This window comes from Pseudomassariella vexata (assembly GCF_002105095.1).
Source record: "Pseudomassariella vexata strain CBS 129021 chromosome Unknown BCR38scaffold_22, whole genome shotgun sequence".
NCBI classification, from domain to species: Eukaryota; Fungi; Ascomycota; class Sordariomycetes; order Amphisphaeriales; family Pseudomassariaceae; genus Pseudomassariella; species Pseudomassariella vexata.
Genome location: NW_024467977.1, coordinates 237493 through 247955, shown reverse-complemented (window position 1 = coordinate 247955; position 10463 = coordinate 237493). Strand labels below are relative to the sequence as shown.

The 10463-nt window shown below is 50.4% G+C and overlaps 4 protein-coding genes across 4 annotated transcripts; 3 read left to right on the top strand and 1 right to left on the bottom strand.

Annotated features, from left to right (window-relative positions):
* Positions 1–541: 541 nt before the first annotated feature.
* On the top strand, positions 542–1388 carry BCR38DRAFT_450794 (Lipocalin-like domain-containing protein). The gene has a single exon (XM_040861407.1). The coding sequence runs from the start codon at positions 653–655 to the stop codon at positions 1208–1210; it is 558 nt and encodes a 185-aa protein (XP_040710216.1). The 5' UTR covers positions 542–652; the 3' UTR covers positions 1211–1388.
* A 234-nt stretch (positions 1389–1622) lies between these two features.
* On the bottom strand, positions 1623–2929 carry BCR38DRAFT_490526 (kinase-like domain-containing protein; the record flags this gene model as incomplete). The annotated part of the gene is made up of 2 exons (XM_040864532.1): positions 1623–1679; positions 1736–2929. 2 exons carry the CDS (start codon positions 2927–2929, stop codon positions 1623–1625), a joined length of 1251 nt encoding a protein of 416 aa, XP_040710215.1.
* Positions 2930–7457: 4528 nt separating this feature from the next.
* Positions 7458–9044, top strand: BCR38DRAFT_450791 (uncharacterized protein; the record flags this gene model as incomplete). Its single annotated transcript, XM_040861406.1, has 1 exon — positions 7458–9044. A coding segment is annotated over exon 1 (908 nt), but the record flags the coding sequence as incomplete, so codon positions are not given.
* Positions 9045–9442: 398 nt separating this feature from the next.
* BCR38DRAFT_478679 (uncharacterized protein) lies at positions 9443–10099 on the top strand. Its single transcript, XM_040863116.1, has 2 exons — positions 9443–9774; positions 9804–10099. The coding sequence occupies exons 1-2, from the start codon at positions 9527–9529 to the stop codon at positions 10018–10020; spliced, it is 465 nt and encodes a 154-aa protein (XP_040710213.1). The 5' UTR covers positions 9443–9526; the 3' UTR covers positions 10021–10099.
* Positions 10100–10463: the final 364 nt, after the last annotated feature.

The following is a 10463-nucleotide window of genomic DNA, read 5'->3' as shown; positions in this document are numbered from 1 at the left end:
AGCATCAACTGATCAGCGTCCTGCCCCCAAGCACAGAGACGGGCTGGTGCCATCGAGGAAAAACCTGTCGGCAGCGTCGTGTCACGGTCCCCTCACCGCGAGTTGAAAAGGACATCGGAGTGGAGGCATAGGTGATCATTCATGAGTCCTGTATGCCGGTTGGGTTTCGCAAATCCGATGCGCTTGGTGGATGTCCGGAACTTGCAGGTCGGGAACGAGTACAAATAAATACCAAATGTCTTCAGGATGTACTTTTGCATCTTTGTGGACGCGTGAGGCTGGTAGGTCTAAAAGTAGAAACCCACGATCGTCAGAAGCCCTGTCGTTGCCCATACTGATCATTAGGGGAATTGAAGTGAGTGCGTCTAAATTCTTTGATATTTGGTGCAGTATTACACTCATAGTATGTACCTCTATTATGTTGAACAAGAATAAGAGGGGGTTATGCGGCTTTTCCATATCTTGCGTAAGCGGCTTGTTCCGGGATTTTCCATGAACAGAGTGGAAATGGTTGTCCCGTTTATTAGTTACACACACACACTCCTCTCCCGGGAAAAAAGAAACGAGGCGGCCGGTATCTACTGCGCCATTGGCGTCAACATGCAGACAAGGGGGGTGTGATGTCGTCACTATAAATATCACCAATCCATTCATGAGCAGACGGGATCAGGTTCCCTTTTGCAATATATTCCCGAAGCAAAAGATAAGCACCATGGTCTCAACCCGCACCATATCCCTCTTCACCGGTGCCTTTACCCTCCTCAACATAACTCGTACTGAAAACGGCGCCATCATTAACGACAACACCGGCGGCAGCCATCCCACGGGCATCATCACGTACAGCACGAACGGCTACGTGTCTGTTCTAATCCACGCCACGGAGCCGGAATGGAGGCCCGAAAGTCTCAATATGCTCGACCAAGACGAGCGGTTTGATTCGCAGTGGGCGCTTGTGGGCAAGCACTCGGGTGCATACTCGGGGCCCTTTGGATTTGATGAAGCTGCGATGGTTGATGAGAACAATGGGGTTGTACTGCATGGGCCGCTGACGGCGGCAAGCTTGCCGGCAAATATTGGGAGGGTGCAGAGGAGGGAATTTGCGTTTAGTGAGGATGAGCAGTATTTGAACCTGGTGGGGACGTTAGGGGTGGGGGTTGTGGATAGTCTGTGGTGGAGGAGGATTGGAAGGAGGAACGTCACGTTTGCATAGTTGACGGTTTAGTTTGGGGTATGCTTCCGAACGTCTCAGTTTTTCTTAGGTTCACTGATGTACATTCGTCAATCAATTTTTACATGCTCGTTAAAGGTGAATAGCACTGACTGAGAGGAAGCTCCTGGAGTCTCTGGGAGGGTTCAATTTGAGCAGTGCATATATCTATAATTCCCGGAGCTATCGGTTCTTGTGATGTATATGACGTGCTCCCGATAAGTTGCCCATTTCCTTAATGCTTGGCACGCTTAATTTCAGGCATACTCGGGTTCTCCAATTTCTCTATTTCCGATTCATCAGAGTTCGTCGAGGCTTTCCTCTTGCTACCCTCAGATCCAGTTGATTCTGAAAGCGCTGTGTCATCCACCTCAATCGCACTCCCCGTACTCCAAATTCCAGGCCCATAGACCTCTTAGTAGGGTGGTCGCTCCCAGGAGAATATATCTTGACTCTCCTTGTAGTACGGCATCTGTTTATTGTAGGTCAACCAGCTTGAAAGCCATGCTTCAGAATTCAGCTACTCACGTCAGCGAAGTTGCTCTCCTTGGCTTCAGCATATTCTTCCGCATCCCCGAATATCTCCTCCTCGACCTCGAGATAGTCATTCTCAAACTTGGGCCATTCAGGCACCAGCCTCTCCGGAATCTGTTGGTGGCTTCGCCGTGTGATCCACTGCTCAATGTGTTTTTGGATAGAAGCGGGCGTGCATGACATGCCCCTCCGCTCAATCCACTTCTTGGGCCGAGCATTGGGCTCATTGAATCTCCTCTGGTAGTCGTGCGTCACAATTTCGTAGGCGGTCCAAAACACCTTGTCCAGATCTTCCTGGATGCTTTCCTCGGTGGCTACTTTTGCCAGACCAAAGTCAATGAGCTGGATGCTGTCCGTGGTCGTGTCGATCAGGATATTCGAAGGCCGTATGTTTCCATGTGCGACGCCCGCCGAGAAATGAAGGAAGTCCAGCGTGTCAGTAAGTTGTTTGAGGTACTTCAGTTTGAAGGACTGCTTTTGACCCTTGGCCAGATCGGCTCCGTCTATGTATTTGGGTTGGATGTATTTTGCAGTGAACCCCAGGATACGGGATGTGTTTCTGAGTACCAGTCGGTCCATTTTACGGATATGCTCGTGAGGCGGCAGACACTGAAGGAAGTGCATCTCATTCCATAGATCCTCGGCTCTGTAGTTGAGCAGCGCGTACTTGAAAATCACCTTCGATCCTCCTGCTGAGTTCTTACTTCCATCGTCACCAGGGTTTCCACAATTTTGAGGGTTACTTGGATTCTCGTCACCGGCAGGCCATTGCATAAGATCAAAGAACGGCGCTAGCCGATCGACCTCTTTCAATGCCGATATTCCAACTGTTTGCTGGCCCGCCAAGGTAGGCGCTGAGGAGAATAGCGGCATACGGATATCGGAAGCCTTGTCAAGCCCCGCCATGGTAAGGGGACTCGGAGGTCTTGAAGAAAAGCCCCAGACATCGCCGTCTTCATCAACACTTATGGTTACGGTATTCGGCTGCACTTCGTCAAGATTGTTGATTATCGCTGCCTGGGTGCGCATCACGTCCGTTTCGTGATCAGTCAGGTACTTACTCGGCCCCAGTACGTACCATTCGCGGCGTCGGTCCGTGTCAATGACGGTGCAACGTTCTTCGCCGTCGCCATGCATGGGGTAACTTATCGTACTCGCCGTCCAGAATCTGCCATTTGGGTGGATCATGGTTGCAGGAGCTATTGATAGAGACGAGACCCAAAAGAGAAAGAAAAAGGCGTTAAATAGGTAAAGGTATTTGAGTATTTATCTTCGGAGCTAGCCTTGCTCGCTGGATATCTGGGGTCTTTACGTTGTGCTTCAGCCGAAGCTATTGTAAAACTTGGTGTGGACAAAGATGAAATGTCGGAGGGTGAAGAAATCGATGTCTCGGTAAACGAATGCGAGTTAACACTCGAACAAAGAGACTACCGCATTCGACAGGACTCTACACTATGCATTTTGTTTTAAATGAGTGCTAACTCTTTCTTCGAAATATAACAAGGTAAATGCAAATAGAACGAGGCTATACAGCTTTCAACCAGAATAGGCAAGGCCGCACATTTGATACTCTTCAAAGAACCAGAACAGTATAGATGCGACATAGATTTCTATGCCCGCAAATATGGGAGCTCAAAACACTACGCGCTACCTGTTACCTTCGACGACTTCGTTGTGTACGCTTCTGACAGAATTGTTGGACCAAATTGACCGTCAAAAGACGAGGGACCCACTCGCTGTAGAATGAGGTATTTTTGGTAGTTATAAGGTCTGACAAGAATCTCCTTGCCGACAAAGTACGATAACCGCGAGACTAGCGGAATCATACTGAACCCGTGCTGTAAAATGAATCTGATTCAGTCAGCTCAGCAACCAGCACCAGAATTGATGATTCCAAACAGGGGAAGACATTATGCTCGGGAAAGACCACTGACTCCGGATGAAAGTCCCTGCGGCTGTGGCAACCTCGCACTGATATCTGCCAGATGCAAAGGAGAGCATGTTTTTGAGCGCTTCAGGAGGAGGTGTGGTAAGACTAAAGACAAGAAAGGCTCCGAAATAAACTGCCCTAGTACGCCCAAGAACATCATATTGATCAAAGAGGTGCGGGTGGATGCCCGCTGCAAGGAGTGCATCGGAACCCCAGTAGAGCTCGCGTAGGAGAAGAAGAGGAGGGAGGTTAGAATTGAGGAAAGAGAGCAGAACAAGGAAAAACGGCAAAAGGTGAAAGTGGCAGACGATGAGGAGCCAGAGTTGGCAACGTCTCGACAACCTGTGATCGAGGTGTTGGATTCGAGACCACGGGGTTCTGGAGTTCAGTACCAGGTCACTATGTCGTCCGGTGACACAAGTTGGCTCATCTCTTGGGATGATCGTATGCCTAGAGATATGTTACGGAAGTGGCATGACGACAACCCAGGAAGACCCCGCGGGAGAGATGTCTGACTGAAGTCATCGCAGGAAGTATTAGCACACAGACTAGATATGTGGTTGATTGCGGGCAGATGTTCTGTAATAGCGAGATTACTTACGCACGTTGCACACATTTCCACATCAAAGAAATAAGCTTAGCTTGCCTGAAGCGACATTTGTCTCATTTGAACAAGTCGTATTGTATAAAAGTTGCCCTGACGCGAATAGCCCACCTCGATTTGCCATTGGTAAGAAATGTGACTCTTGAAGTGATGAGAAGATCCATCAAAATTGCTGGGTCCAGTCAGATCTTTGCGCCCTTCGACCACCCAAGCTGAGAGCTTCCACTTCAAGGAGCTGGGCTAAAACACATTTTTACATCCTCATACGGAATATACCGGATCTCAGAAAAACAGGGTTTGAAGATTACATGAAAGTATGCTGGGGATATCAATAAGGTAGGCTCGCGGTGTTCGCAACTAGTGTACTTTTACTAGGATAAGTAGGGAAAAGAGAAGAGTAGGAAAGGGAGTCTAGGAATGCTAGCATCTTCTAGTGCGGTGCCGCAATCGGGAATACTGGCCTGAAATTGGCCTCTGACCACATTAAACCGCAATGGCTCTAGCCCCGTAACAGTATTACCTCTGGTATTTCGATCTTTTCATAGTACTACATAACTCCTCCTACTACCGACCTTCCTTCTTGAACGCTATCCGAGAGATTTCGTAAGTTAGCTTGTCATATTTTCTTCTACAATTATAAGTATGGTTGAATTATATACTTCATACTAATTTATCGCGAGGGTTCGAGGCTTCCTTCGTCGTGAAATTAGAGGATAGCCTACACTTCCTATAAATATCTTGTGTGTGGCTGGGTCTTCGACTAAGAATGTCTACTCGCCCGTTTTCGATAATCCTAGGCTTGTGACTCACATCTCACAGTTAGGGTTCGATAAGAAGAACAGGTATACTGCATCTTGAGATAAAACAGCCCTATACAATTGTGTTTGAGAACCTGTTTGATGCGTGCACCTAGGGGGGAGGATGCTATAATGCAGCAGTGCGCAACGTTATAGTATCTGATTGAATGGGATTCACCTAACCAGTGGGTCCCCCTACCTTTTGGTATCACTGTTGTATTGACTGTGATATACGGGATTCGGAGAAGCTATAGCTAAAAGGCCTCTTGTGGCTACTAAAATCTATAGTCCGTGTCCTAAAGCTGCACGGTCCACCATACTACACTTGTTGTGGAGCACAAAGGCGGCACAATATTCCATATATCTGTGGTAAGCTGTGGCCTCACGTACAGAGGGATACAAGGTAGGCAGTCACGAATTGTAGTATTTAGGGATCCCTCAGGGCCAAATTGAGATTGGGCCTCTACGCAGCTTCGTCGTACCAGTACAGCCCCCGCTGATTGGAATCCGACAATATATAACATACTCCTAGCGCAATCTAGTCTAGCCACATATGCAAGACTGTCCTAACCTAGCATCAAAAGCAAGGCTTCCCACATACTACCAGATTTATATAAAGGCCAAAAAAAAGATGGTTTTTTTTTCTATGATGGTTACTTCTGGTTTTGGGGCGGGGTTTTGTAGCCCTGTACTTGGCCGTACCTTCCCACCTATACTGAGCATTGTGAAGCGGCGGACGGACAAAAAGGAGGGACTACGTCATTAACTGCTGCCGCTCACCAGCCTGAACGAGGGTATCATCGGCTGGGAGAGTCAGGATTATCCCCAGATGCCCTGAAATTTCCCAGGACGGCACAAGTGAATGTGAGTTGGGCTCTTGTCCGCCATTACCCTGCTGACTCCCTTCGCGTCCTTGATTTTCTCCCCTGCCACTGCGAAGTTAGTCGAAGAGTTCGACAACGACAACGTCATTGTCGGATCCATGACAGTCAGCATATACTTACTTGGATACGTCGTCGGCCCGGTATTTATCGCCCCTCCTCTGTCGAAGATATAAGGGCGCAAGCCTGTCTTGGGCATGTCCAATTTGTGTTTCTGTCTTGGCAGATCGGGTGTGCCTTGGCTCCTTGAGGTTCTCATTGTGGCTCAATTCTTCCGCGGTGTCGGTGGTGCTGGCTGTTGGGTAGGTGTACTCCGTCCTGCCTTATTTAGATTAGCCGACTGATCCTAACCTATACTATCGGGGGCAGCATCATTAGCGATCTGTTCCGCCCCGACCAACGTACCTTCGCTATAGGCATATGGAATATTGGCCCTCGCTTGGTAATTCGCCATTGTACCACATATTCATGTTATGTCATGACGTGCCATGCCGGGCCATGCCGTGCCGTGCCGCGACATGCTATCCTGAAATGAAACTACCTATTGCTAACTCTCAACAAGATCCCACCGTCGTTCCCCTACTCGGCGGGTTTTGGGCCGATACTATTGGGTGATGTTTCGACTTCGGATTGTTTTGGCCGTTGCTGCTGTCGTCGCAGTACTCATTGAAGTGCTAAACAAGGAAACGGCACAACGGCAAACGGTACACCTCCGGAAAGAACTTAGCCGATATGGCCTGGAGAGCTGCGACGACGATTCGGGCAACCGAAGCACAACCCTGGTTATCCTTAACGGGTTAAACAGGCCGCTGGAGCTGATGTACTTTCTTCTCTCATGTTGTTCCTCTCCTGTACATCGCGTTCGTATTTGAAGTCGTCTAGCTGCTCTACGCGACGATCCCAACTGTTTTCGAGGAAACACACAGATTCGACCTCGGTAAATCAGTGCTTGTATACCACTCCCTGGGCCTGGGAAATGTCCTCGGATGGCTAGTAGTCACCCTGCTTTCGGATAAGACTATCATCCGACTTGCAGAGTCCAATGACGGCGTTTCGGAGCCTGAGATGCGCCTCACCATAAGGATATGCTCGGGGGTTTGCCTTCCAATCACTCTATTCTGGCACGGTCGACGCTCCTTCTTCATACTGGATGTCCTCGGTTCGCCTGCCTGAAGTCCTGAAACTCATAGTGAGCCAACTGAACTTCGGTTGAGGCGGGTGATTCAAACGAGATCGAAACACGGAAAGAACGATTAAAGGGGAGCTGCACATCGCCATGATCTGAGTTTAGTGAATACCAAACAACAGCCTTCTTTTTAAGCTGGTTGCTTGTGCTCATTTGACAAATTGCAGCGCAGGTGAGGTGCTCCGTTTGTAGGCTGCAAACGGAGTCTAATTGCAGCGGGCCATTCAGCGAAAGAACAGTGGCTGGTGCCGTGCCGTGGCTGGTGTTACGGCTGAAGTCTCCACCTCCCAATTTTAAAAGGGGTCAACCCTGCACCAACGACAACTCAATCTTCATGTGACCCAATATTGAAATTGCGAGCTCGCTGCTGAGCCAGCAATGGCAGAAAGCTATCGCCCCTTGCTGAGTTCTCTCATCGATATCAACATCTTCTCATTACTCCGAGAACCGACGACATCAACCCAATTCTCCTTCTGATCTACGAAGGGTTACCAACAGCCCTGTACTCGATAGGTGGCTGCTGGCGACCCTCATGATTCTGAGTGATTGACAGCGATTGAGTTTCACGTCACTTGCGAGCTGCATACCGGACGGACCGTTGGACGCCGCATCGCAACACACCCACATGCGAGTCATCGTACCGGAGCCCGCGTCTCGCTCATCCAATGATGGATTCGTACATGAACACACCAAGTCCGTCCCCGCCGTCGGGAGGCCGGGCGCCTCATCAACGACACAAGCCGCAGCAGACCTCGCTGGGCTCGCTCTACGATGCCCTGGCCGACATGGACGAGACGCAGCTAGACTACCTCATTCAGGAAATGAACCACACCGCCCCGCAGAACTTCGCCGTCTCCCAGGCTGTCTCGGCCTTCGAGGCCGAAAATCCCACTCATTCCCTCAAGGAGGCTAGGAAGAGCATGCTGCCCCCCACTATGGAGCGACAGCCATCCAGCAAGTCGCTACGCGGCAAGCTGAGGGTGCAGACCATGTTCAGGAAGTCATCGCTGAGGCATTCACAACAGCCGCAACCGCAACCGCAGCGGATGTCAAGTCAGGCCAACAGCACCAAATCCGAGAGTGACCATGATGGCCACAGCGCCAGCACGGTTCAGACCCCGCCCAGTGGACCCAAAAGGACCCCCACGTACAGGCGGATCGAGCGGCCGGACTTCAAACTCCCGCCGGGCATCACCATCGGGGACCTGCTCCTTCTCCTGCAAGCGGAGTTCATGATAAGTGCTTCAAACTCACAGCACCTCTCTCCCTCGCCGTCGTCACGGCCGGAGTTTTCACTTTCGCCTTCGCCCGTGACGCCGAGCTCGCCTGGCCGGATACGCAGACATCGCTCGAAATTGGACTTGGCGCTGGAGGCGGAGCGCTCAGCGTCAGGTGCGGAGGAAATTGCGCTGGGGATGTTGGAACCGAGGCCGTTGACGCCGGCTTGCAGGGCGTCGAGTAGTGCGAGGGATAGCCCGGTTACGTCGATGCTGGATATGGGGATTTTGAGCGACATGCCGCCGCCGGCGCCTTCGATGCTGATGGAGGGGATTTTTGAGGTTTTGGATAATAAGTAGGGGAAGTGTAGATGCACAAGGGGACATTTGGATGGCTCGAGATGTAGAGAACAGGATTTGTCTATCGGCTTGGAGGAATGGATTTAATTGCATATAGCGAACACTCTTTGTATATACTTGGTTGGGTCAGTAAGCGTGAGGCGGATTTTGGTCTTATTACCCTTTGATGCGGTCAGCAGTGCAAAAAAATGGGCAATACATGTCCTATATCCGTTCCATGGGACTAATGCAAGCATTAGACGTGAGGAAGGCTGGATGAAAATCCCCCAAGTTTCCTCGACAAATCATTCAAGGTCATCTTCGCTGTCCCAGAATAGACTAATTGAGCATGATAGTTCCATTATCATAAGATGAACGCTTGATTGGCGACTTGGTATCGCTCCCATGTCGCATATTTCCTGGCTCCTAGCTTGTCTCATATGCCGTGATCCCGACAGCTACCATACTCCCGGGCGCACTATCCATCATCTGACAAAGCCCGGCATATACCATGGAGCGCGATTCAAACCCAGGGGTTCGGTGAGTAATGACTGAGTACTTTTTTCGTAGCCTCGTTTGGAATCGACTAGATCCAATCTAATTTAGTTTCTCGCTCTCCAATATGGTTCTGTCATCTTGGTTACCCCAACACTCAAAACCTGCGCTCGAGAGACCTTATAGGGCGATCTTGTGCGACTCTTCATTTTATCAATCACGCAGTAGTGTCTACTGGTGCACTCCCCATCCCGGCAGACTTCACATTTTTTCACTCCGTAAAAGCAGCACCAAGGACAGTCAAACAGGACATGAGAAGCGCAACACGGAACTTCCATGCCAAGGCATCATTCTACGCAACGTTCACATCGTCCTCGTAGCGGGCAGGCACGACACCACGTACACGGCGGTAGTACCGGCAGCGACGACTTTGGAGTCGACATCCTCGATGTCGAGTTCAGCACATTATCCCCCGTGCTAGATAGCACAGCCGGCCCGAAATTCTGGAAGAAAATCATCATAGCCAGACCCATCGGCACGCCCTGCAGCGGCAACGCCGTCTGGGCCGCGATCTGCAGAAGCTGGTACACGCACCCACTCTGAAGCCGTGTAGGATCTGGTCCCCGACCCGCTTTCCCTTGTCGGTGTCTGGCGTCAGCGTGGTGACCAATACAGATGAGCACGATACAGGCATGGACGAAGGGCATGTAGTGGCCAAGTTTACGGACAAGACCGCCGACCAAGATGACGCTCGCCACGTTGGAGAGAATGAGGGGGGTGCGGGAGATGGCTGGGTCGAGGGGGGACATATCCCTGTTGCTTGTAAGTAAACGGGGATAAATCAGATCTGCAGAAAGCAACTGGAACAGAGGCGGAAGGTCAAGACGCTCGAGGACCAAATTGTGCGTTGGGTGCCGATACGGGGAGGGTCGGTTGTGCCGCCCCACAGATATACCATGTCAGTCAATATCAGAGACGAGCCATGCAGATTTGGGGAAGGAAATGCACATATCTGAAGAGCTCTGAGCACAGTTACCTGCCAAGCGGCTCGCTACACATTCCAAGAAGTCAGGCTGTAGTGGTTGGCGCATATTGTCAGCATATGCTACAGGATTCTTGATATGTATGTCTGGTCGGGACCTACCGGAACCATACCACCCAGTATCCTACAAACCATGGAACTCGTCCGAAATACGAGGGATGGCCGTGGCGAAGGTAGCGATACATAGGGCGAATATGGTGAGGGTGAGGCCAAGCTGGAAAAGTGGGACGA

Excerpts from the sequence above, each read along its gene's own strand:
- BCR38DRAFT_450794 (XM_040861407.1), top strand. The coding sequence starts at position 653 with ATGAGCAGACGGGATCAGGTTCCCTTTTGCAATATATTCCCGAAGCAA.
- BCR38DRAFT_478679 (XM_040863116.1), top strand. The coding sequence starts at position 9,527 with ATGCCAAGGCATCATTCTACGCAACGTTCACATCGTCCTCGTAGCGGG. Across the intron at positions 9,775-9,803 it reads GCCGCGATCTGCAGAAGCTG|GATCTGGTCCCCGACCCGCT; the intron begins GTACACGCACCC and ends GAAGCCGTGTAG.